At 45.4% G+C, this 27794-nt stretch overlaps 1 protein-coding gene across 3 annotated transcripts in view; it reads right to left on the reverse strand.

The window, feature by feature from the left end:
- The window catches only part of PLCD1 (phospholipase C delta 1), a 54577-nt gene that overhangs the window by 1748 nt on the left and 25035 nt on the right, over window positions 1–27794 (reverse strand). For all 3 annotated transcript variants that reach the window (XM_013182487.3, XM_013182486.3, XM_013182488.3), the window contains exons 3-14: window positions 26272–26500; window positions 21197–21326; window positions 16625–16853; window positions 15324–15525; window positions 13475–13619; window positions 12317–12466; window positions 6594–6755; window positions 5553–5709; window positions 5136–5252; window positions 3394–3572; window positions 2733–2865; window positions 206–355 (exon numbers count right to left, since the gene is read on the reverse strand). In XM_013182487.3, the coding sequence (XP_013037941.3) occupies window positions 206–355; window positions 2733–2865; window positions 3394–3572; window positions 5136–5252; window positions 5553–5709; window positions 6594–6755; window positions 12317–12466; window positions 13475–13619; window positions 15324–15525; window positions 16625–16853; window positions 21197–21326; window positions 26272–26500 (1983 nt within the window). The remainder of the gene's footprint in view (window positions 1–205; window positions 356–2732; window positions 2866–3393; window positions 3573–5135; window positions 5253–5552; window positions 5710–6593; window positions 6756–12316; window positions 12467–13474; window positions 13620–15323; window positions 15526–16624; window positions 16854–21196; window positions 21327–26271; window positions 26501–27794) is intronic.

Genomic DNA, 27794 nt, shown 5'->3' on the forward strand with positions numbered 1-27794 from the left:
TGTCCAAGGCTACTGGTGACAAGGGCATCCCCTCCCAGGAGTCAGCATGCGACAGCTGCTCAGTAAATCATTTATCACCTTGTCCAGACACCAGAGCAAGGACCCGTTCTGACCCAAAGTGTTCTGGGATCTGGACCTCTCATGTGGGACACTGGAGATACCCAAAGGTATCAGAGGGTGTGAGAAAGAGGGAAAAGGGCCTTACCTTGCTTCAGACTAGTGAAGGGAACGGTATACTGCCCGATGAAGTCGTTCTTGGTTGACATGTCAAAGTCTTCCACCACAAAGCGGACCAGGGCAAGTGCAGGGATCTCTATGTCAAACGTAAACTCTTCGTCCCACTTCGGGTTAAAGCCTGAGCAACACAGACAAGGATGGAGATCAGAGCTGCTCGCAAACAAGGAGGAAGGCAGGAGATGCTCACGAGCAAGGACGTTGGTCAGAGATGTTTGCAAATAAGGATGGAGACTTGGCCTGACTGGGAACCTAACCTGACCCAGCTCAGAGGTCTCAGGAGATGCCAAGACTTTTTCCCACCTCTGACACTGAACTGCTACCTGGTATTAATTAATACTTCCTTCAGCTTAGGCTGCCCACTGCAGGCCTCAGCACCACACCCCCAGGAGGCAGCAGGGGGCAGGATGGGGCTGAACTCAGCTCTGCTCCAAAGGCTCTCCCTGGCTGATACACAGACGTCTTGGGTTGCCGTTGGACCAGCAGCAAACTTTTACAGCCCCAGACCAGGGGGGAGCAGAGAGAACTGTGCCTTTGTGTTATGACAGCTTTCTGGGGCTTTATGTCTAAGGATCTTGTGATCCAGACTCACAAAGCAAACAAAACAATGACAAGTCCCACCAAATGAGAGACAAAAAGCAAGCGCAATGCTTTCTCACTAAGTCACTGCGGGTGCTCTCTGCAGTTTCAACAAACCACTCCCCAGAAACAAACAGGAGAAGAGGACATCCTGTTTGAAATCACACTGCCATCGGCACAGCCTGTGAGCAAGTGAAGCCCCAGGACAGCAAAACATCAGCTCAAGCCTGCCGGTCCTGGAGGGTCTGTGGATGACTCGGCAGGAGGCAGTGGTCTTTCAGCTGGCCCTGAAGGTGTTAGGAGGGTCTGGGGACAGTGTCATAGCAAAATAATTGGGTTGGATTGTTGCACTTTATTTGGAATTTTGGGGCTACTCTCCCTTCAGCACCCCTTGAGCCCCCTTCCAGCATCTCTCCAGCCCCACTCCAGGCAGCTGTGCGCTGGCCATGGAGGTGTGCTAAGCAGCCCTGAGGAATAGGCCTGGCAGGTCTAAAATGTTCCTTACACAGCCTCCACTTGAGACATTCTGAAAATCATTGTAGGCAAAGGAAATGACCGTGAGCTTTAGGAGCCAGGCCAGATTTACTCAAACAGGAAAGGAGGAAAAGGGAAACAATGTTAGCAGAGAGGAAAATATGCATTGACTTTCTAGTGCTTGGCTTTTGCTTCACGCAGAAAAGCAGTGTGTGCATGTGTCTGTGTGTACGTAAGTGTTTGGAGGAGGGTGAGGTCTGATTTCTCAGACTCCTACTGCCTTCTCTTCCCACAGAAGAGAGGGATGAACTTGCCCTCTGCTGTCTCTGAAGGCCGCAGTATTCAGACCCTCACCACATGGAGGGAAGCCACAGCCATGTTCGACTGATGAGAAATGGTCCAAAGGGAGGTGAAGTGTCTGTGAGACATCTGAGGTCAGTGCTGGGTATGGAAGGAACCTCACTCTTTGGAGCTGTGGGCTTACAACCTCCTTCCTTCACCTGCCACATTGCTGTGACGTGCATTAATTTAGCACAGGTGACATATGGGTCAAGAGGATGAGCAAATTCAGTGTCCCTGCCTTGTGAGGAGGTTCTGAGCTTCAAGAGATGTAGCACAGACTACGTTTGATATAAGAAGAGACTGAGAAAGCTCATGTTATTCATCCTGGAGAAGGCTAAGGGGGGTTATTATTGCCATCTTTCACTTCCTCCTGTTAAAAAGATGAAGCCTGATTCTTCTTACATGTGCACAGCAAACACATGATGGGTAATGGGCAGAAATAACAACAGGTGAATTTCTGGTTAAGTATAGACCTTATTTCAAGTGAAAGACTGGATCACTCGCCCAGACAGCGTGGGCAATTTCCACCCTTTGGGATACTCAAAATCCATCTGGGCAATACAGCGAACAACTTGAGTTAACTTAGGTCCTGCTTCAGACAGGGGTTGGAATGGGCACCTCCAGTCCCTTCCAACCTCACTCTTTCATGAGTTTGTGGCTCTTTCAAAATAAAATCAGCCTCTTGGGAGGCCTTCTCTGGGAAGATCTTGGTGGGAACCTTTTTGTCCCAGGTCAGATCCAACTGCATGGAAGTAAAGAGCACTTCCAAAGCTCTGGGTCTGCAGATTTGGCAGCCAACCTCAAAACAATTCATCTGGCTGATGTTTTGCAGGTAATTTCTATCTCCAAACACCTCAGACAGAGATGGAAGAACCCCTGAAAGAAATGCCCCATAGGGACAGCCTGTGGGGCTAGCTATATAACCAGGGTCACTGCACTGAAGTACACCAACAGCAACTGATGGATCTGCTCAGTGTGAGCAAGCTTGGGTGCAGCTGGGCAGGCCTGGCCACAGGGCAGCAGGTCTTGATGAGGAACACACTGCTACACAAAACCACAGAATTACTGCCCCAGGGGTCGCAGCATGAAAGAAAAACCCTTACCATTATTTTCAATGACTCTGGTCTGCTTCTTGTTGTTATCCTGTTGGACGCCATGGATCTCAATCGTTACCTTGGGATCAACGATGGAGTTTTTGCTTTTGTTTACCTTGGGCAGCTGCTGACCAGAGATGATCTGTGGAGGAAACAGAGGAAAAGGTCAGAACATCAGTAGGAGATGGGGTTCCCTGACAAACATCCCTCTCCTTCTCCAGGAGCACAGGACTTGTTGCTGGTGTTGGTCTTTCAGAGCCAACACTGTGACATTCTTCAGAGGAAGCTGTCATGAGCTAAAGCACCTAATGAACACTGCTGCAGTGCTGCCAGCTGGTCTGGGTCAGGGAAAAGTCAACTTCTCTCTCTCCCCAAAATGATCAAATGATACTTGGAAATAACAGCGGTGACTGTTGACTGCCTGTCTATAAAATGCCTGTGTGTTCCTGTAGGGTGAATACTGTCGTTAACCTCTCCTGTTGCCAAACATTAAACGTGTGAGTGAGTCCCTGGAGGATGAGAGCCCATGCAGGACTGAAGCAGTGACGCTGGCAGTGACAAATGAGTAGGGCTAGGATAACATTGCCCACGTGGGACCAGGAGAAGGCACAACCTATACCCCCCAAAGAAATGGATGCTACTAAGATAAGTTTCCGACTTCTATTCTTACTTTAAGCAGAAGCTTCTTCTTTGTCCCCCATGTTCCTTCTGTGATGGATTTTGGATTGAATTTGGTTTGCTCATCCCGGAGGAATTCCGGCTTTAAGACATACCCAGAAAACCCATTGTCCTGGAACCGACCCTGGTAGACATCCATTTCTGTGCCTGCTGTCTGGAAATTTAGGGCAACTGCAACATAAATAAATAAATTTAGTCACTTTCAGATAAATCAATGAGAGTATACCAATTCTGTTCACATGAAATTACATTTCATGGACATAAACATTGACTTTTCCATGCTTTAAAGATCTGTGATAAACTCTGACCCCCAAAGCCTGCTTCCCCTGAGGATTTCTTCCATTCAGAGATGTTAGAGGCAGAAGGAACCACTGTAGCTACCTCAGTTTTCTTCCTACCTACCACAGGATCAAAAAATGTCCTGCACTGAATTCATGTCACCTGGTTGAACAACCATATCTTTCACATAAACCCATTCAGGAAGACACAGATCATTCTCAGATCGTTTCTCTAGCTACTTAACCTCATTATAAAACCTCTTTTCCAGCCCAAATACACCTATTTTCATTTGCCACCCTCAGGGACCTCTACTGGTTACGCTACAGAGCTCCTCACTGTCTGAAATCCTTATGCAGTCCGGTACAGAAGCTGTGATCAAATCACCTCTTTATTGTCCTTTGCCCAAAACAGATCAAACCTCACAGTTCTCCTAACACCAGGCAGATTTCCTGTATCCTTTCTAATTTGCCCCTATCTTTTTAAAAGCTTTGATGTCAAATCTGGAAGCAGCCTCTGTGAACAGTTTCACTAATATCATATAGGGAGGGCACATGGACCCCAGAGCTTGCTCGATACTCTTCTGATTTCCCAAGGGTGATGCTAACCTCTTTAGCCACTTCTAAAGAAGCTCTAGGACAGATGACAATTTATCCTGGGCCTTGGTCCTACATACCCTGCACAAGGTTTTCTGAGTGAAAGCTACAAGATAATTCACTTAGCAGGCTGCAAGACCTTTTCATCACATCTCTGAGACATGAATATGCCATCAGGGCTTCAGTGTCCCAGGAGCAGACTAGAGGCACTGCTTTGACTACTGGAAAGAGCTCAGGCCACAGCTTTTCCCTTATGGTTACAGCCCTCCTCTAGGGCTTGAGAGATCTGAGTCTGATTTCCAGCTCTGCCACAGATTTCAGCATGCTTTTTGGTAAGCAACTCTATCTCCTGGCTCCCCTCTTCTTTGTTACACAGCAGGAACTGTGCTTCCAGCTAATTGCAAGGATGTGCCCATTAACATGCAGGAAAGGCTCTCCTAATGGTTACAAGAGCTGATCTCTTCTGGTGACTACTGAGCCCCTCTGCCTGCAAGTGGCTTGAGATCACATGTCTACCTCAGTCAAAGCCCTACCACAGCCAGGTCATGAAGAGGGAATGGCCTCAGGTTGAGCCAGGGGAGGTTTAGGTTAGAAATTAGGACGACATTTCTTCTCAGAAAGAGCAGTCAGGCATTGGGACGGGTTGCCCAGGGAGGTGGTGGCGTCACTGTCCCTGGGGGTGTTCAAGGAGAGGTTGGACGTGATGCTTAGGGACACGTTTTAGTGGTGACACTGGTGGTAGGGGGGATGGTTGGACCAGGTGATCTTGGAGGGCTTCTACAACCTTAATGATTCTGTGAATCTATGATTCTATGACCAACCCAGCCAGGCTGACCCCCTCCAAGCTCCCAGTTGCACCCACCGATCTGGCAGCCGACGTTCCACAAGTCGATGGGGTTGTAGTTGGAAGAATCTGTCCTCCACCCGGCAGGGTAGATCCGGCTCAGGTGCCTGATGTTGTGATGAATAAAACTGTTTCCTTTGGAAAAAAAAAAAAATGTTCCTTTCAGTGATGGGCCTGCTTTTCCTTGATGCTGCAGTTTATAGTCCTTTTCCGTCTAGTTAGTCTGGCTGAGTGTGAACGGCCTGCATAAAATGCCCTTCTTGGTGACAACCTGTGACATTAAGTTTTTCCCACTGTTTCTCAAAGTGACATGGATGGCCAAGGAGACCATGACCTACGTCTTTGGGGATGCCTCCTCCTCTTGCCTAACCACCACTAGCTGTCACTTTATGGGGGACTGGAAAAGAGGATGGCCTGCTGCCAGAATATACATACCAGACTCCTGGGCTAGTTTCAGAGCTTTGCTCTCCGTGAACGATGACATCTCGTAGAAAGCCCGAGGGTGGCTGGGGTCCTCGAAGCCGTTGAAATGAACACTCTTGCAGTAGACAACTGTGTCTGACAGCTCCTTGGCCAGCTTCAGGGTGTCACTCTAAAAGAAGGAGCAAGAGGTTTGTGGGGAGCTTCTGCAGCCCTACTCAAAAGTAACGGTTATGTTTTGTCTAGGACCCCTGGAGCTTTTCTTTTCCACCGACTTCAGACGGAAAGGATGCCCATGATAATTTGGGGCTCCCCTAGGAAGAGTGGTAAAGGGGCAGACTGCCCTTGCTATGTCCTTTGCCCTGCATGCAGTGCTAATCCCTCCTCTCAGACCTTCAGTAGGTAACACTACTGGCACGTTTCACCAGCCCACACTGGCCTGTCCAGTGATATCACTGACTTCCCAAGCGCTACCACCAAGAATACTTCACTTCATCTGGGTTGTCCCTCCTGCATTCATCCACGCGCCATTATGTGAATGACTGTTTCACCTTGGCTAATACAGCTCACAAGTGATTAGGGATATAAACACAGATAGAACCTATTCAGCCTGTATTGGTGAGCTAAGAGAGGATTTCACACAGCAGATGCTTTGCTGTCCCAGCACCCTTTGTTGCATGATGTCCTCCAGATGAAATTTCTCACTTTTTATTGGTGGGAGACCCTTTCTGCTGCTTTTTGCATTACCATTTGTAATTCAGCATCAGTGGCTGTCACCAGTCGCTAAACCTTACAACCAAGCCTTAGTAATGAACTTCCCATACTGTCCTGGTGCCAAGTAGGCAAACCTGGAAACAAGAGTGGCTTTTTCCAGGCATGGTACAAAGCACACCTAGAAAGTGGTTTGCCAACATAAGGCGTGGGATTGGCTAACAAGACCAGACCTCCTGATGCAGGACTTCAAAGCCTTCTGCAACACACAAAAATCTAATTTATAGCTTTTCTGACTCTCCAGGTCTGCTCCTTTCAGGGATTCAGTTACTTTTTTTTACTTACCTTCCCCTTCTGCTGCACCTCTGTCTTTACAGATTCATCTTCTATTTCAGCTGCTTCATCTTCATCAGAGACATCCTCAGCCTCCAGGTTGTTGTTCCCATTTGTGGGGTCCTCCTGTCTGCTCAGCTTCTTGCCTTTCACAAGGATCTTCCCTTTCAGTTGCTGCACAAAGAGAAGCGGACAAAATAGCTGGCGATTAGCAGACATGGCATCAGAATACTTAAAGGATCTCACAGGTGAAATGTTAGGGCACTGACACCCTAAGTAAGAGTTCCCAAACTGGAGCCTTCTTAGATACCTCCTTCTGTGAGGACCTCCTCCCACCACTGCAACCACAGTCAGCACAAATAACAACCAGCAGCACGTGCCAACATATCACAGCTGGCTGCTGAGCTAATCCAAGGAACATTTTTCTTGTGCCGAAACACAGCCTCTTTCAAAGCCCACATAAAAGTGTCAGGTGAAGGAACACTCCAAAAGCAGATGGTTGCTCACAGACCACCATACCACTGACACGACCTGGTTCTCATGCAAGCTCAGACTGTGGGAGGAAAGCTGAAGCCTGGAGAGGGCTGACTGAACCAAAATGGTGCTGCAGCAATACTGGCAGCAAGGAGCAGTAGTATTGCCTGGATGCAATCTCCAAGTGAATGGATTACACCTCAAAAATCAAACAGTTCAGCACAGGAGCAGCCCTAGATCCTGCAGCTTCCAGTAAAGTCAGTGGGAGATTTGCTGCCACGTGTGTGGTACTGCTGGCTACGGAGGGTGCTACTTATTCCAGGAAAAAGGCGATCTCAGGTTTAGCCAATGCAGTCCCTTTACTCGTGTAGCATGGCCCCTCTTCTCACAGCAACATCCTATATTTGCCCCTTCCACATCTGCAAAAGCAACAAGCCCCACTGTTCTCAAATGACAGGGCTGTGGAAAACCAAGGATCTTTTTAAAAACAACACAGGCATTTTCAAAGAATGCTGTTCCCCTTCTGTGGGTGCAAGCAAATTGCATCGTGTCTCCGCGGAGACCAGCCCAGCTCCTCACGGACCAGCTACGCCGTGGATGAAACTTGGTTTGAGCTGAAATCTGGCACGGGCACCTGAGGAAGCAGCCAAGAGCATTTTTCTTCATCTACCACAAATGATCTGTTTACACTGAGGCACTTTCCCTGTCATTCAAAAGCTGCACAGAGGCAGCTGGGAGGAATGTACCAGTTTCTGGAAATAAAAGGCCCAAAGGAGCATTCAGAACATAGCATCCTCCTCCTCCCCATCCCCAGACCACCCTCCAGCCTCCCCGCTCCTCAGCCTTCTTCCAAGGCAGAGCTGTGTCCAGTCAATGCTTTGAGTGCCCCAGCCTGGAGGGGTTGCACTGGGGACAGTTGTAGGGGGACACAGAGAAGTCCCTCTGGTCCTTCACGGGCTGCAGATAGCATCCTGCTATACACTACGTTATTACCTGCCTCTGCTTTCTAATGTCCCATAAGAAAACTTACCACCTCATCTCACAGTTCAGCAGTAGAGAACTCAGGACAAAATGTGTTTGGGGCAGGCTGCTTGATTACCAACAGAGACAGTAGCCCTTTCTAAGCTTTTACAACTCTAGACAAAATGTGCCTGCAGAAACTGCCAGTGATAAACATTGCCCTGCCTCGTTTACTGTGGATATTAGGAAGCAAAATCCTAAATCTGAGTGCTTATCCCTTTACAAAGGTTTTAAATAAGCTGACAAACACAGACACAAACACTCACAAGCACTTGTTCCAACCCTCTCAGTTCCTCTTCATGTGACATGAAGTATTTCTGGCCTGAGGGGAAAGACACTCAGCTCATCAGTTCAGCTCTGCTGAGCAGATCCCTTGTCTTAGGAAAAAGCATTAGCTAAAATGCTCAATAAATACTCTCCAAGTAGGCCATAAAGCTATTCCAATTGCCAGTGGCAAGCCCGAAGTTGAATATAACTTAGGAAAATGGGAGAAGCTACACGGATGCAGGACTCCACTGAGAACGTATAGTGTAGTGGAATAAATGCAACTCTTTCACTTCCTTATGTACCTTGTAAATCATGTTGCTTTCGTTCCTGCTCTCTCACCTTTTCTCCGTCACGCCAAAGCAAGCTCAGCTCTGCACATGAGATGGTTCTGACACACGGCCTTGCTCACTTTGGGAATCTGTGATATGGGACATGGCAACTATCTAATGAAAGCACTGTTCTTTATCAGCAGCAAAGCTGTTAAGAGCAGAGTTTAAAAGATCTGCACTCATGCATTTATTTTACCTGAGGGTTTCCTGCCCCTACTAGCAGCCCAAAGGCCGTGGCAAGATCTGATTTCCAGTCTTTGTCTCAGTGGGAGTGTCAGACTCTTAAAAGAAACCACTTTCTATGGCTTCACACCTCCTTTAGAGTCAACAAATAGAACTAAATACTCCTAAGATGTGATTCACCTGGTCTATTTAGACAATCACTTAGGAGGAGGAGGACCACACCTCCAATGCCCGTGACTGTATTAACTAGATGTAAAACAGAGCCCGAAGTGGCATGTGGATATACAGGGGCTGAGAACTGCCACCTTAGAAGATATCCATCTCCCCAGATTTCTGAGAAGCTGTGAGGATTAACGTGTTCACATTCATGAAGAGATGTGCAGACTAGGTGCGCTTTTTCCTATCACATCTCCATCTGTGGATGTCTTTCAGGGTAGCTGTAACCTGAGGTGTTGCAGGGTTTTACAATGAGTAGCACCACAAGATAAAAAGAGTCTCAAAAAAAAAGAAGGGGGGGGAAGGGAGGAGGGAAGAAACACATTATTGAAGGAGATTTTGAGAGACTTCAGATCAGTTGTGCCTTACTGCTGCTATACTGGAAGCAGCTGCTGGGCTGCATGGCTCAAGGTGATGTTGAATGGGGGCGCTGGGCTCAGTAATGGATGTGACGGGACAGCTGGTGGGGCACAGAAGGTGTGCGATGGCAGAGACCCCAGCCACTGCACTGGGGCTCTCACCTGGGGGGCTCGTGGTCCAAGGGTCACCCACCAAGGCAGGTCTGTTAAACCCAAAGCCATCCTCATTGTGAAAGGTGTCCAACAACAAAGAGCTGAAGGGCTCTTAGATATGCCTGAAATGGTGATTAGTGGCATGCGATGTTCGCAGCTTCTTTAGTCTCATTCCAAGATGGGAGTTTTGCATCATTTCTAGCTGGCATGCAAGGACAGGGGGAAAGGGCCCTGGCAGACCCCTGTGCAGGTCAGGAATCAGGCAAAAAGGCCTGATAAATAAACAATCAGCAGCAAAGATTGGAGCAGCTCTTCCCTACAACTCTGGCACTGACCTGAAGCTTTCCTGGAGCTTTTTTTGTAGCTTTTGGCCTTTTATCCTATACGGCTTTAATTTATTATTGGGACCTAAAGACAGCAGCTTGAGGGAGGTATTTAGATGCTCTGTGTAGCCCAATACTCTGTTCCTAAATGGGACCTAATAAATCAGATGCCTGCCTTGGGCTGCACTGTGAATTGTTAGTGTGAATACAAACTGTGTTGATCTTTTAATTACTGACATTGCTCTGCAAACACACTTTGCAGCAATGCTTTGCCTGTTTTTATTCACAGCCTTTCAGACCTCTTCCCAGTGGCGGATCCCACCCTTTTTCTATGACAAAATACCCCAGGCTTCCTCATGCCAGCACCACAAGGAAGTGGAAAATCCAAGGGGTTTCTGTTGTTGTTTTTTTGTTCTTAATGTTTCAGCTTCAATGTATTTTCCACAAACATACTCTCCTAGTTCACGTGGCAGGAAAGTGGAGGAAAAGTAACAGAGGAAAAAGGATATGTTTTACTACATTGACATTTTTTCTCCCTTTAAACTACATGGATCAGTCCCTCCACTGGAGCGTATCAGCCCAGCTCCATTCACTAACGTAGATCTGGGCCCTTTTGTTCCAGCTGAGGCCACGTGTCCATCTGGGCAAGGAAAGCAGGAGGTTAGAATGAGCACAAGAATGGGAAAAACATCTTTGGGAAGCTGGGGTCGTTCCCTTATACACACATATCACACATTTCTTTCCCTGGTGTTTCTCTTTTCTTTCTTCATATCATTCCTCTGCTCACAAGGCAGCATTTTGAAAAGCCATCAGCAGCTTTCCTGATCCTACGCTGAAGATAAATAACAAGCCAACATGTAACACTGGAGACTGATTTTCCAACCCAGTAACAGCCTGCGGAGACCTGTTTCCATGCTGGGTGTAACCTCATCCTGGGAGAGTCACTTCTTAACGGGAGGCAACTTGTCCGTGCCAGTGCAAAGGTCCTGCTGAAGCAGCACTATTAAATATTATGATTCATCCTAATTTATTGCACTGGTACCTAGGGACCAACCCAGATCAGCTTCCCTCTGCACTAGGCATTGTATCAAGTGAGGCACAGCACTTCCAAAAAAAGGGAGAAGTCAGAAAGGGAAAAATGGGGATGGAGAACAAGTATAGGAGGTATTTTGGGTGGCTCATTTCCCTCCCCTTTCTCCCCTGCTGACTGCCAGCTTTATCCCACCCACAAACTGCTTCCAGCTCTGGCTAGGCATTCTCATCCAATTTTGGGAAAATTATTTCTTTTGCAAAGAAAGGCAATTTGAAAGGAACTGCAGCTATTCACACACATAAAAGTCTGGTTCTGAAAAGTGCTTAGGAGAGAAAAAAGAAAGAAAACGCTAACCCAAACTGTAGAAACAGATGAAAAGATTAACATTTTGGCTACTTTTTTGGAAACACAGTTCTTTTTTTTTATATATATATATACATGAAGATTCCATTTCCGCATTTTTTTTCTAATTACCTGGTAATGACATCAATGCAGTGGTATACAGTTAAGAGCTGTATATCTCCTTCCCCAGAAGGGCTGCCCTGATACACATCAATCACAGTGGTACCTGTCCTCCACATAATCTCCCACCTCCCCTTGTCCTCCTAGGACATCTCCCCAGTAAGCCCATCCCCACTGCTGTGCCACCCCAGGCCGTTCTCAGTGGAAGGACATCTCACACGTGATCCAGTTTTAGGCCACTTGTGCTGATTTTCTCCTTGGGTTTCAAGAGGCAAGCAATCACAGTCGTCCTTTCAGCTCTCATGACTTCCTAATCAGCAGTTGAGGTCTCCACGGCAGTGTACCTGAGGCACTAAAGGAGGAGGGAAGTGTATGCTACGTCCCTCAACACTGAGCAAAATATCTCACCTACCATGAAATCAGGCAGTGCCCAGACTTGCTGGATCAAAAACACAGAGACAATTTGTAGTCACTTCTCATGGAGCTAATCTTCCCTTCATGTGCAGCAACCTGCCTGTGCTTCAGAGGATTAGCCTGAATGAGGCCATATTCAGGTTTGGGGTGTGGGAGCAGACACAAAACAGATCCTTGGGACTCAGCTCCCTTACATCCTCTCCTCATGGGATGAAGGACAATGCCTAGCCTCAGTAAATGGACCAGGAATGTCCTCAGTCCCTCAGGAATGTCTCCTCTGAAACCTTACACAGCAAACAAGGAGCAACAGATCATTTTGGAGCTTGACGTGCACAAGTGATTTCTAGCTACTCCTATTTCCTATTCCACCACTGATCACAAACATGCTCTGTTCCCACCACCCCTCAGGCATGTAGTCCCCCAGCTAGCAGCCAGCAAGAAGACAGACCTCGCTCTTGTCCCACTTTCAGAGGGCAGAAAGTGCTAGAGTGGCCTTGCTCACCTCTGGGGAGGGGAACTGCGATTTGTTTCCATCAACCGGGGCCACCAAGAGCATGTCCTGCAGGATCGTCGTCATGTGCTGAGCCATGACCTTCTGCTGGTCGAGGCTGCAGTGGTTCTCCAGGGAGATGATGACAGGGTATGGTGAGGTCTAGGACAAGACATAACATCCATCATCAGTGAACTCTGTAATTTCACCTGTCCATAGCAATTGATATAAGACCCCCGTGTTGTTTGCTCTGGAAATGAGTGCGTCAATGGCAGGGACAAAAAATGGACAAATTCAGATGTGTAGTAGCTGCTCAGATCTATGCCGATGTCTTCCAGGCTGGATCAGGATCCCACGGGCTTGCCAGGTGTGGTAAGCCTCCCTGTGTCTCCATTCTCCACTTGCAACATAGGTCAGAGCACCTTCCTAGCTCACAGAAAGACTGGGAAGGGAGCTTTGCAAGTCCCTGAGTTTGTTCAGACCCTTAAGCGACCTGAATCCTTCCTCCTTTCCTGCACAGACCTGATGTGGTTCCCTGAGGCCCCCTAGACATTTTGTGTGCTGAAGGCATTGCCTTGCTATTGCCTAATAGCCCCAAGGGAAACTTGGGGCTGGTTCTCAAGTCAAGTGCACTGAAGGAAAATAGCAGAAAGCACAGTCAGTCTGGACAAACCCAAGGATTTTTAAAGGCTGCTAGCCCAGGACTGCCATTCCAGAGTCCAGACCTACTCACTCCTTTCAAACCTGAGCAGAAACTGTCCTTCGCATTAGTCCCTCCAAGGCATACACACTTAAGTTCCTTCAAACTAGGGACAGACCCTGAGACGTGAAAACCAAGCAAATCAAAAACTCGTTTGCGTTTTCTACCAGGTATATTCAAGATGTTGGACATTATTTTCATTGCAGTGGGGTCCAGTATCCAGCTGTGCTGGTACAGATTTAAACTCATCCCCAGGCAGTGCCTTGTCTCACCAGCAACTTCCAGGAATGGATCTCTGCAGAAAGCAGAACAAGGATGCCTAGACAGAAGGATGCATCTTCTACCCATGACAAAAGCTAAAGTGAAGTCTTCATTCTTTATGCTCTCTACTGGGAGGGCAGAGATCTGCTATTGGTCTTGGACTGTGAAATATGAGAAATCTTAGAGGGTCCCAGGTCTCTCATCCTTACTTTGAAAGCATAGTTCTTGATGGCCTTAATGACATCGCTGAAGAGGATCTTGGAGGTGAGAGTGTAGCCATGATAAATGATGGGTTCCGAGTTAGGGCCATCCCAGCAGTCCAGCTCCACACATCGACAGCCTTTGGTGAGGGCTCTGGAAACAAAGAAGGGACCTGGTTGGGTTTTAAACCTTTGGCTCTGTCTCAAAGTGAGACTGGATCGGCCACAGGTATTGCCTGGGAAGGTTGATGGGAAGTTCAGGGAGAAAAGGAGAAAAGAGGAGCTTGGAAAAACAGGAAAGCAGATGGAATAAGGATGGGACCAGGAGAGCTCGGGGTCAACAAAGAGAGCTTAAGGTTGAGCAAGGAAAGCACATTGGGATCTGAGAAAGAAAGTCATGAAAGTCCAAAGTAAGGACCATCCAAAGAAGGAGACATAGTAAGAGCCAGATGAGAAAGGACACTCATGTCTGTGCCCAGAGTCTTTTCCCAAAGATGGTAAAGAGAAGGGAAAATCAAGAGTAGTTAGACTGGAAGAAAGACAGCCTTAGAAAACAGTTCATGAAGCCTGGATGATGTGCCTTCTTCCTCTAGATCTGATAAGACACAAGGGATGGATCCTCTGGGATTTCAGGGAGGGAGACTTGGAAACTCAATCACAGCTGGGGAGACTGCTGAGGGCCAGTTTCCCAAACAGAATCTACAGATTGAATTCCCATTTGAAACTCCTTCCACATATCCATACTTTTATTTTCATTTCATTTCAAATGGAGGTTCCCCCTGTAAAGACTTACCTGTCTGGGAGGTGATCTTTTTCTTTTACATAGCTCTTTTACATTTTTTCTTTTACATTTCAGATAACACAACTCCTTTAAATCATTGCAATAAGAATCATGGGATTTATTTACTTTACAGCCAGAATGTAATTCTGTAATGTTAAGATACTGTAACAGGAGTTCAAACAGCTACTTTCATTAGTTTGTGCCAGATTTCTCTCTCTACTCCTTTAAGCTTGTGACTCAAGATAGACATTATTCCCTGGGAATCAGATAAATCATATACAAAGACAGAATTACAGTCATTGACTTGCTTATAAGGCAACATTGTCTTACTTGATAAAAGCACAGGTGACTACAGAAGTAAGATAAGGTGTTTGTGCAAGATAATAAAGGCCACTGTAAACATCTGGCCATGAGACGTCAGACAGCAGTCATTGTTAAAGGCAAAAGCAGGCAACACTTACTGTTCTGTCCAGGGGAGACGTGGGAGCAACTAAACTGCTAGAGGGACCGGGCAGAAGATTCCTGATCACTCACACCACTGTGTTAGCTCACATCCCATATCTTTTTTGGATTACTCCAGCTAGCCTTCTCCAAGATAAACCCCAGTATGGCTCTAAGGAATAGTCTATGCTGATTCTCCCAAAAGGCAGTAAGGATTGCAAACGTCATGACAGTATGCATCATTTTGGTCTCCCTCCAGTCTCTACGCAGCTGTCCAGCTTTATCCCAGAAATCTTTGCACCCTCTAAGCCCTTGCACACACGATCCCATGCCATATTGAGGCTGAGGGAGTTGGGCTTGTTCAGCCTGGAGAAGAGAAGGCTCAGGGGAGACCTTACAGCAACCTGCCAGTGACTAAAGGGGGCTACAGAAGAGCTGGGGAGGGACTCCCCTACCCCCAGATGTGGTAATTATATATCTTACAGTCAGAAGAACACCACATGGGGTTCAGCAGAAACCCGGGACAAAGTGCAATGAAAAGGGAGCCATGACCAACCTGGTTTAGGTTGCCTCACAACCTAAGTGCCTCACAGGCACATAAACACATACATGCATAAACACACACACATACATTACCTGATGTAGGCTTCTGTGCTGCTAGGACCTGTAAGCTGGTCTTCCATAAGATAGGTATTGTGTGAGGATGACACAAAGTAGTGACTGAGAGGTTGAGTCATGTCCTGGTAAACTTTACGGTGGGAGGAGTTGAATATATTCCCGTCATCAGACAGCAAGTACATCAGGAAACCATCTTTGGTCATGGCGTTACGTTTCTTGGCTGCCCGATAAATAGATAGAAACCCCACGTTAAAATCTGACACGACCAGGTAGTGGTGCCATCTTCACCATGATGCCTGCTGATCTCCAGGGGATCTCAAAGGTAAAACATGCTCCCTAGGCATTCAGCTAATGGTAGAGATATCGATGCTGTTCAGATAATGGTGACAGCTTCCTCTGTCAGAAAATGCTTTTAAAACCCCTTCACAAGCAGGCTATTACAGCACTTACTGTCCTCGATAAGACCTAAAAGTGCCAAAGACAGCACTTACTTCACCTGCTTCTAGAGATCTATAGTACAAAAATCTCCATTTGAGCACTTCAAGCCTCTTTCATGCCAACACAGGCATTGTCAGATGTCTAAACATGGCCAGATAAATCCTGCCTAGATTATACAATGACTACAAGATTTGCACAGAGTAAATGAAAAATAATGCAAATTTGGGGGAGAATTAGTATCTCCCCATCTTGAAGGACTGAGATAGATTTCTGTCCTATTTTCAATCTGCAAAGCATCATCCCTCTCCTGAAGGTATACCAGGACAGCACAGAGGCAGCCTATGATCCAGCACTGGTTTCTTGAACATGTCCTCTGAAGTGCTGCAGTCTGGTGTTTTGCTTCATTTCTGAGCAGACAGTTAGTTCTGTGATTGCTCTCCTAAACAACTGTCACCTTGTTTGCCCTCTACTCAAAGATCTCACCAACTTACAGCTTTTCAGGTGCTCACATTCAAAAATATTTGCCTCCCTTCCTGCTTCTGAAGAGTAGAAATATTGCTACATTTTTAACCTTGAAAACCACCTGAGATCTTGACATTTGAACAAGCCATCAGAGCCTTTCCCACGGGAATTTCACTGCCTTGTAACCAACTGCATGTCAACCCCACTCCGGCTGCTTGGTGTGCCTAAGCCAAAAATGAACATAACTATTTCCCAGTTTCTCCTGTCCCCTCCTCTCCTAGAGCTGCTAATGTGCCCCTAGAAAACAGTTTCGAGGAAAAATAACAAATATAGTTGCAGAAGAAAACAACAGCAAAGCAATTCAGAGTTCATCTAGATAGCAAGATTATGACCCAAGCCAACCAGGGTTTCCAACCTACCTATTTCGTTGGGCTCGTATCTCTGAATTAAGGGAGGGGCAGCAACAACAGCATCTTCTTCTTGTTGTGTCTCATAGAGGAACCTCACTAGGTTCTGGCAGGACATGAACCCTTCCGCATCTGAGTACTTTTGGAAGATCTTGTCTATTTCCTTTCTCTCTGTCAGTATCTTGTAAAATTCCTCTATCTCATCATCCTCCAGAGCCTCTGTTTTGGACTTGTCACAGTGCTGTAAACGTAGAGGGGAGAAGGAGTGAAAACCTTCTTTCCTTCTGGCATATGCCAGCCGTAATCTGCACCAGGGCTACACAACGCAGAACACAAAATAATTGGAAATGGTTACTGGCCAGTGAATGAGAAGCGTGGTCAATGGTTCTCATTGACAAGGCCAACAGTCACATAATGGTTACAATCACTATTTTTTACTCATATTATCTGTATGCTGAAGGGCACCAGGCTCCACAGAACTATGTGCTGTGCAAAACACGAGTTAAAAGGAAAGCTCTTTACAATTTAAGCGTAAATCAAGGGTCAAAATAAATGTACCTCTTGAGATTCCTTTGAGTAATATAGGGAAACAATTAACTCAATGCATCTTAAATTGATAGAAACCCTGGCCTAAAATCTCGTAAGTGAAAAAGGCCTTCCCCTTGATCCTAGTAGGTCTGAACTCAGGCCTCAAGAGACTGTCAAGGCTATTTAGTAGGGCTGGTTGCAAAAAGAGCATCAAAACTGACTTAAAATATCCTGCTAAATACGTGCTTTACGTATGGGGAAAAATAAATAAAATAAAAGTCTTTCCATGGAAATTATCTGTTCTTCTGCAAAAATCACCGAGTAGCAAAATCTCCACAAAATTTCAAATCAGGTCTCAGCTTCTCAAGGAGCTGTAATTCAAATTCTTCACACTCCCATGCTTCTCTATGGTTTGAAATTTTTTACTAGGTAACAGATCTGATAGAACAACACAGTCAAGGACTTGGCTGATCACAGAAGATCAGCAGTTTAAGATATGCAAGTTAGTGTCTCCATTAAGGACAACATCTTTTCCAACAATAAATATTACCAGTTTATTTAAAATAATCCCAGGTTCAACTTTTCATCAGATTTTTTTTTTTCTGTGGCAAATCCTGATAGGAATTTTGTTGTTTTTTCCTAGCAGAATTCCTCACAGAGAGGTGAACAACTATTCTCCAGTTATCTCTGGGATGTACACCTCTGCAGTAAATATGACTGAGAAAAACAAGCTGCAACGGAAAGCAGGAGCCTATCTCAGAGGAATCACTTATGGCAGGGAGCGTTATACTTCTTCAGAGTGTTCTTTGCCAGAAATTTCAGCAGTCGACCCACTTTAAGTTAACGTCTTACTATTACAATGATTCCCACCCTCTCAAGACAGCAAGCTAGCAGCCCCTCAGCAGTGGTGCCCTCATCTCATACAGCCTACTGACATCCTACATTTCAGGTAAGTCTGAAAAACCTAACTTTTGGCACGGATGCCAAACCTCCAACAGGACATAAAGTGCTTGCAGGACACGGATTGACTTACTTCGTTTTTGGCCTAAAAACTTTTCTTCTTCGGATCTGAACTAGGCATACAGCATGTGCTCCACACCACTCAGCGGAGGTAGGAGTGCATTTCACCTCACCCTTGAGACGGACAACTTGCTGTCAGTTGCTGTGACTTAGCTGACATGGGGCAACTTGTCAAACCAGAGGAATTTAATTGCTTTTGATCTTTGATCTCTTATGACAGATAGAGCTATTGTCCTGGCTTTTATGAGCAAAATGAATGTCTCAGTTTTACCAGTCATCGTACTAATTTCAGCCTAACCCTTCTAATGATCTCAGCGATGGCCACAGCGGCTTTGGCAGCTCTCCAAGCAAGATGATAATGACAGGCTGTTTCTCCCCATGCAGTGCCTCCACTGGAGCCCTTCACTTGCAGTTTGTGGCACACTTATAATACCAAACAAAACAATCTTGATGCATTGTATTTCACAAACTGAACCAAGAACAAAAAGTTCAACTTGTTCTGATTTCAGAATCGGCTGGTTAAAAGCCATGGGCTAATCTCAGGGATAGAATAACCCATTAAATGCTCAATACTAGAGACACCTTCAAAATGAGTTTGAGCTGTCCAGGAAACATCTTTTCCTTGCTGCCTTCCATCTCTGTATGATCCTGTCCTGTGGCTTTGGCAGATTTCACAAGCTAAGCTGAGCATGACATTTAGCAGCTGAAAAAGGAGTGTAAAGAGGGAAACCAACTGGTACAGACTGCAGTAATGCTTTGAATGATAGGCATTCTTTTCTTTAAGACAAAACACGGAAATTAACATGATATGACTCCTAGGAAGCTAGCATTATAACTAATGTCCCTTGGGAATTTTGTTCATTAGTGGCCATTAAAGGTTGTGATGAACATAGCACAATAGCATTGGTTGGCATCACAGTCAGATTCCAGGATGGATCAGATATGTGGTGTAAAATTGGGCTTTTTCTGCTTGGGCTACAAGAGCTCCATATTAGAGAGACACTCTCAATACCAAAGGCTGTATTTTAGCTCACTTCTATGGACCATGAACCACGAGTCCTGAATAAACCTTCATTTGCCAGAAAGAGTCTGAACCTCTCTGATGCACCATAATGAACATCCAGGTTGAAATGAAGTGAGCAATTACAGGATTTGCACAGTTTCTGGCTGCATTGCATGTGTCTTACTTAGGTGTGTCTAAAACCTAGACGTGGACACGGAGTTATGTGACAAAAAGCAAGAAAAATGTGAGAGCGTGCCCTGTAGCTCTCTCTTAAATCCTTGGTCACCCTTCCTTCCTGTGACTAAATGAAGAAAAACTCACAAAGACAGAAAAGAAGATCACCATTTTAATACTCTGTAATGTCTCTCAATCCATCTATATTTAGGTAATATGTAAAATGAATACGTAATTGCTTTAGGATAACTCAGTGGTCAAACGGAGTGAGACAGACTCTCCCTAGAGGCAATTCACCCCACAAGAGATCTGAATTAACCTCCCGAAGGTTAATTCAGAAGGTTAATTAACCTCCTCTCTTTCCGCTGGCTATACAGGAAGCTTATAACAATTACATGTCTAATGAGGGCACTTCAACTAGAAGCCTGGATTTAAATGGGATAAATCAGGGCTTAGTTACTACTTGGAGTCCTTAAGCAAAAAGAGAATTGAACTTCAGCAAGTTTCCACTCCAATTGCTCCCTTCTAACTAAAAGAGGTTCATTGAATGAAAAGGAGACCGTGCCTCTAAAGATAAAAGGTGTCTTTTCAGATGTTTGGTGTTTGAAGATTTAGGGACTGATTCATCTAATGCATGTGAGATGCCTCCTTTAGGATGAGGTGAATCACACCTGGTCTCCATTATTGGCTTGATCTATGCAGACTGCAAAGGCAGTGTAGGAATTGGTGATTACTTCCAATGTAGGTGCCTGCACTGGAGACTTCTAACTCAGCCAGAGGAATTCCAGCCTTATTGCTATTCTTCCAGGGTTTTCCTGAACAGGGAACAAAGCACAGGATATGCCAGCCACAGCAAGCAGCCTATCCGGTGGATTTTGCAAGATTTAATTTTTAAAGATCTGCTGCCCACCTTCTCCTCGGTCCTGCAGAGCTACCAAAGAGACCTCCATAAAGTAAGAGTTAGAAAACTCCTCCTCTGGGGAAGGTCCTAGCAAGACCTTGCCAACCTCCCCTGTTATCTGCTTACAGGAAGGAGCAGAACAATTACTGCCTGTACCTGCAACCACCCACATGTTTACCACTGATCAGAAACAGCATTTCTGAAACTGCCCGCCCATGAATTCAAATCCTTCTTCAGACAGGGTGGAAGTCTGGAAATCATCCAGATGTTTTATCTTGCCTCAGCAGGAAAGCTCATTTAGAGAGACTCTAAAAACAACTTAGAATTTTTCATCCCTTTCTTATCTTCAAATAGGCTCAGCCAGCAGCTCAATCTTGAGACATAGAAGTTTATGTCCCAAGTGGATTGAATGTACCTTGGGCTATTAGAGCAACCAGAATGCTCCACGTCTAGGTGCAATATCAGGCATCTATCACCATTTTGGTTTTTATTCCCAATTTGCACTTTCTTTTTGTTTACACAAGTCACAAGTCCTCCTTCCCTGAGAAGGTAAAGGATTCATAATTTTAATCAAACTGATTTCAGGTAGGCTTAGGCATTGATATGTGGTCATGGCACACAGAACTTCTGAAACGCCTGGGACTCAAAGTGCACCTACACTTTGCTTTTTCCTTTTTCTCTCACTATCCATGTTCATGTCTCATATTCTCTGAACCCAGGTAAAATTGGGTATCAATGGTAAAGAAAGAACACTTTAGCATAACTACACCAAAAGCACTATGCTGCCATAACTCGGTTGTTTGTAGGAATCTGTTGAGCACCAAAGCCCCCAAGTCCTTCCTTAGTACAAGAAAAGATGCTGAGTTCACTTTAGCTTAGTTCTCCAACCAAAGCTGAAAGCAGCAGGAGACCTTGTCCTCAGTCAACAGCAAGTACTTTATCTGCTTGCACTTGTTACCTGGAAAATCTCCTTGGCATGATAGTCATCAACTTCAATGTTCACTTCTTTTAGGAAGTTCTTGAGCTCTTTCAAGCTCATCTTGTTGTCTTTGTTCTTATCAGCTTTCCGCAGGCAGGTATGAATCCAACTGCAGGATGATGTAAGGAAATCTTTCCAGATCAATACATTGTCTAAACACCACCCACCCCTCTGTAGACCCTGGGGGTAAGGAGGGAAATTTCTTCTAAGGACTCTGAACCACCTCTCCATGCTGCTGTAAATCGGCATGCTCCCACTGAACAGCTTGCATCATCTCACCTTCTGCTCTGAAAGGGCACAACGGTGCTTTGGCAGAAACAAAATGCTCTGTAATACAAGCTATCATGACCTGGGAAAAGCTTTTAACCACCTGACCAAGGCTGGATCAGCTCTATTTACCCTGTAGGAGTTTCTCGTCACAGCCACATCACAAAACAGTCCAATCTTTCTTTTGCAAAAGAAAGTGCTTTCTGCTCCAGAGTGTTAAGAGGGGAGAGAGGAGGGAGTAAAAGAGCTCCCAAGTACAGGAAACTAATCATTAGGGATCTGATTGATATTCAATGTATCAAGCTGAACACTGAACAGGGTTTCTCCAAAAGAAATGTTAGTATTTATCTTCTTACTCACCTTCAGCTTCTGTATTTATTTAGGGATTTCTTCCTAAATAGTCTTAAAGAACTTTGTTGTAAGCAAAAATCAAAATCAATACAAACTTTATGGATCTTGGCTTTCCTCAATAAAATACACGAGGTCCATTCATGTATCCTACTGTGATAGTAGTTCTTAAAAGCTTCATTTATAATAACTTTAGTATATCTATGGATCTAAAGAAATTACTATAAAAAATGAGCTTCTTAATGTGACACAAGTTAATTTGAACTGGGTCTCCCATGTTCTTTTAGTCCCTTGGGAAAATAATGTTGGACAGTTGACACACCTTGGAGTTTTTTGGATTTTCTTTTTGTTTGTTTTGTTTTGTTTTAACGTTTTTTGCATCTAACAGCTGCCTCTCTCTAATTTGCTTTGACTGTCAAATGACAAAGTTCACCCAGAAGAATCTCCTATTTTTCAATAGAAAAATGATGGAAGAGATGGTAAGTAACAATTAGATCTCCATGAATCTAACCATCTATGTCTTGCATAGGAAGCACTGCTTCAAACTCATTCAAAAAAAAAAAAAAACTTTAAAAAATGCTCAGTCTGGATGTTAAACAGAGTAAACTTCAGAATTAGCAAATACCAGCTGGGGCATATAATGCCATAACATTTTATCTGGTCCTTTCAAAATCACCTCCAAAAAGAGGTGCTAACTGACAGATTTAAGGTCTATAGACATAACCCTGAAAGAGGGTATTCACCAGAGCTACCACTCAAATATTTCCAGACACTCAGAAATATGTGTAAACTGTTTGTTAGTGTTGTTGGTCTCATGGAAAGCTGAACTTTCTGTCTTTAAAAATCTTGGCAGGTGCTAAACCATGACCTCATGCTGCATCCCTCTTAGCCCGGTAATATTAATATTCCTCTTTTATACACATGGAAATGAAAATAAAGAGAGGCTACGTTTGCTCTGGCTCCCAAGGATACTCCAGGCTCTGGCTGGGACCAGTTCTCCATAAAACCAAGTTTGAGACATGAAGCTCCTATGGGAGTTCCCCCAGGGATGCTCTGCTGGGAGCACACCATCATCCTCCCCAGGGTGGAGAACACCAACTGTGCTCTAAGAGCATCTATCTGCTCAGTATGTCAGTGCGGTGCCAACAGCAGGGCAACCCATTCCCACTCAACCCCTGCACCACCTTTAGCTCCCCTAAAAGGCCGGGAGTAAAGCACACCTCTAGGGAGCCAAGAGGAAAGCCAATTTGTCGTAGCCAGACGTGGGCAGCAGGGGTGGCTACAAATTCCGTGTAGGAACTACGCTGTCTGCTCTAGCCGCTGCAAAAGAAAACCACCCTTTTTTACAAGTCCGTGGTCATTTTCCCTGAACATGAGCACCCAAAGCTCATGCACATATCCAAAGTCCACTCTGAAAAGCAGTATGTGAGCAGTAAAAGGGATCCAAAAAAGAATATGCCTGGGTCTGACTGCAAATGGAGGATGCTTTTCTCTGCTATTGCTCCCAGAAAGGCTGAGCAACGCGGGACGGAAATCAGTGGGCCCATGAAGAGCAGAGACACACAGCAGGCCCTCTCACCACGAGGGTGAGCAACAAAGAGAGAAAACTGAGACTACAGACAACGGGAGCCTCAGCCTGTTATTTCAGCAAGCAGTGTTCAGTCTCAGAAATACCCAAACTCCTCACGCATCTGGATCCCCTTGGGTTTGAGAGGGCTTAGAGGAGCTGGGTGAACTAAGCACTTAAACTGAAATTCTTCTTGTCTGATACAAATGCCATTTTGCTGCCCTGGTTGTGGGTCTTCCTTTCACCTTACACAGCCTATTTGGGCCTGGGCAGACTAGGAAGAAGCTGTTCCCATTCCTGTATACCTCCAGAGTGCCTGCTTCCTGCCTCTTGTTTTTAAAGTATCTGCCAGCTTCAGGACTACCAGCTTTCAACGTGAAACCAAAGAGGGATGACTGAAACTATCTGGCAGATATCCCATGAATGTGCTTGGAACAGAAATGCTGCAAAACTTCTGGTAAGTGATTCCCGACCAGAAGAAAAGCTCATATATACGTTCCAGAATTGAAGCAGGCAGTGCCACACTACTCAAATGAAAAGTCCCCTGTATTTTCTGGTCTAAAGTCATCCCTGCACACATACCTGCAATATTAGCTTAACAACCTATGCCAACTTACTGAGGGCGAAATCTGAGGCTTAATAAAACACTACTGTATGCACAAGAACATCTGAAATACTCTTCAAGCATGAGGAGGGATAAAACCTGTAAGTATATAGGACTGGAGAGGACACATAAGACACTAATTCCAGTCCCTTGCTACCACAGTTATAACAAATCCCACCTGAAACTAGCATGTTCTTTGCTCTCAATACTTGTTTTCAAAATCTAGCTGATCTCTTATTTGCTTTGCAAGGTTTCAAAGGCTGGAAAAGACCCACAGCAAGGCAGTTCTCCAGTGATGGGGGACAGGCAGAGGACCCAACGTTTCTCCTCCACAACTGACTCTTCCCCTTCTGTGCTCACAGATGCAGAGAACACTTCTGAGGTTTAAGCAAGATCTGAGTAAGCCCACGCTGCCAAGCAAACCCAGTGAAGACAGACTAAATTTAAAATCCCAGGCTTTAATTAAACATCATCAAATTTCAAATGAGAAATCATGCTGTTCTGTAATTCCAGGTTACGTTAAATGGCCTGAGACAATCCCAGATTGGAAGCCAGCACTGCACAGTAATTACTCTTCCAGAAATACGGCTTGCCTACCAACCCCATTTAGCTCTGATTCTGCTTTCCAAAGACAGAGAGGCACTTTTCCACGCTGGAAATTTACAGCTTTCTTCCCTTGCAAATGCCATTGTTATTTATCCCGCACCGCCCCCCCCCCCCCCCCCCGCCCCCTTAGTGATCTGGTCTCTTCTTACAGGGAAGATTTTCAGCGTTATAGTCAATTTTGACATGCTCCAGGGATAAGTTTCTGTACTCCAGATTTCCCCCACACACCATGGGGTGGAGGCAGCCTTCACATTCAAAAGGAAAACTGCCAGGCTGTACCATTTCCATCAGCACTGGAGCTGCAAGATTTCAACTTGCCTAGGGACTGCTTCCTGCCACCATGGACACACAGCTGCTGGCACAGCTGAGGAATGACCTTAGAGACTAGAGCTTGAAAAAACACCTGAAAAGATACTCATAGCGCAAGAGATAAACACACCATCGTATGCACATCAGAACTAATGGAATCTGATTCCTTTAAAGAAGCTGTACTATGGCTGTGCAAGTGTTTATTAGGCTTCAGAGAACCCACAGAAGAGTAAAGCCTGATGAAAGCTCAGCATTTATGTGCCATTTCCTTCATCATCAGTACATTATTACCCAGCAGGGAACCCGCATGGAGTGAAGCCCTGACTGAGGGCAAGACTCCCTGGGGCCTGCTCAGGCTCAGACTCCAGTTTTGTGATTTTCCCCAGCTGAGGACTTCACATCTCCCTTCCTCTGCACAAATTCTTTGATGCTGAACCAGGCATGAAGCTCACGCAGCCTCCCTTCACTGCAAGCACTATCAGTTTTCCTCTCTGATAGCGGGATGCCCGTTTTTGTAGAGCTTAACGGAACTTGATACTTTATGACCCCTACTGCTCTGTCAAATCAGGGTGAAATTGGCCAACAGGTTCATATGTTACGGCCACGGCCTCAGGTGCACAGGGATTGTAGAAAATCAAGCAAAAACTACACCCACAGATAGTCTGCTTTTACAAGGATACAAGGTGGTCACAAAGCAACTTACTGAGTGAAACTTGGCCCTGAGAAAAATTCCCTGAGAATTCAGCAATGACAGGATTTCACCCAATAACCATCTCACTCTCCTTCTCACAGCTAATTTACCCTTCTTTCCTGCTTTGCTCCTTTTCCCTTCTGCGTCTGCATTGTCTCTAGAGCAACTGCAATCTTGTTCAGGGCAAAACTTCCTCCCATGCTGAGGCAAATAAGGAGTAGTTTCACTAAAGTCAGAGGAGCTACCCTACAGTAAACTTGGCAGAGAGAAGAATCAGTTCCCTTGCCTTGTATTACTGAGAAACACGATAAACAGTACAGGCTTTTCATGCCTTGCCAAGAAGTGCCTATCCTGGAGTTTACTGCAGTGCAAGTGAAACAGACCCCTGAAAAATACAAGATAATAATTGTTTTATCTGGAGCTCCCTAAAAGGGGCAATTCTTTACTTATGGAGCTATGTGAAGCCTGAATCCTCTCTTGCTTGTAGGAAAGGAAAAAAAGCACTGGAAACCAGGGATTTGCCTGGGTGCAAAATCAATGTGAGAGAAAACTCGGTGCCCAGGGCCAATAGGAAAAAAGGGGGCTAGTCTACTATCTCCACCCACTGAGAAGGACAAGTGCTTCTTTGTGTGTGATTAATCACTTTACAAGGCAAAGGATACTGTTGGAGTTTCTCTTTCTGGTTCATGGAGTTGCTGTGGGCTATGATTTTCCCAAGGCCGCAGACCCAGTGGTTGGCATCGTCCTCTGAACTCGCAATGAGGTCCAGGTTTTTCCGCTGGTCTTTGAAGACGATGGAAAAGCAGCGATACTCTGGTACATCCTTGGCGTATTTTTCCATACCTTCTGTTTTATGGCCTGACCTCACATCCCGAATATCTTCAATGGAGACTGTGGAAAGAAAGCAGAGCCTGCTGTCAGCAGGGGTTCAGTCATCCTTATCTCTATTTGGTGATGGATATTCAGAAATAACTCTTTTTCCTTTTCCTGCAACCTCTCCCTCCCACAGCTGGAGGATTCCCTTCTCTTTTCTGCCTTCCACAAACTTTGTTGCCGCAGAAAGCTCAAATAAAAAGGAGCAGAAATAGCAAGAAAACAAACAAACAAAACCCCCAACACCTCTCCTTTGTTCTGTTCCCATGTCCTTTATTTAACAAAGAATTAGAATATGCATGGATGCCATGCTGTGATACCATGTTTATGACTTATCAGTCACTGTCAGGGCTGGCTCCAGCCCTTGGAGCATCCCTGCCTTGACCTCTGCCCCTGTCTGTGAGTGGGGGGAGTGGAGCTATGCCTCCCCATGAACAGGGGCAGGTAACCCAGTAGGTCTGTCCACTTTCCCCTGTAAATCTGGACCTGGATTTATCACTGAGACCATCATTTCTAAGTGTCCAACCTGTGACACTGACATTCAGAGACAGGAGTTAACGGTTCCTCAAATCCATGCTCCTTTCCATGCTTTTGAAAAAGGACACCAGAAATCACTGATTGCTTTTGTGGCTTCATCTGTTTGTGCTTTTCTCACCCCTCTATAAACACAGGGAGACAAAACACTAATCCTCCTCTGGTAAATGGTTGGGTGCTTTTGGCTTTTTAGATGCAACTAAGATTTCTCTTGGGCATAGTATTAGATGCTATGTAATCAATAAACACTTGAAAGACACAAGGATCATGACCAACAGGACCTCACCCCAACAATCAAATAACCTTTGGCTATTTTAGTCTCAGAACTGGAAACGAAGAATTCTAACAGCCCACAGGGAGATGAGAGGGACCAAAATGGCCATTCTTCAGTTTGCAAAAAGTGAGAAGGTAAAATTTTAAATCCCGTATACTCTTCTCAGTCACGCTAGTAAAAACTGCTCCAGAGCAGTTTGGTGTCACCCATGACCCGTCCACACCCCTGCCAAAGGCAGACTTGATCCTCGTTGCTGTAAGCAAGCAATACACAGCTTTCAAACCCTCCCATTTCCATCTCTGACTCTCAGTTAGTGGAAACGAGCCCTGAAGGCACACCAAGTTTGCCATGTGCACACGCAAGGCAGACCAGAAAGAGTGGTGCATTCAACAAAGTACGTGAAGCAAATGCATGTAACTGAGGCAGCCCTACTCTGCTCTGAGGGCATTGCGGGTGCCCTCCGACTCTGCTGAAAGCGGGCAAGCTCAGAAACTCTCAGCAGCA

This window comes from Anser cygnoides, chromosome 2 (genome assembly GCF_040182565.1).
Source record: "Anser cygnoides isolate HZ-2024a breed goose chromosome 2, Taihu_goose_T2T_genome, whole genome shotgun sequence".
Classification (NCBI taxonomy): domain Eukaryota; kingdom Metazoa; phylum Chordata; class Aves; order Anseriformes; family Anatidae; genus Anser; species Anser cygnoides.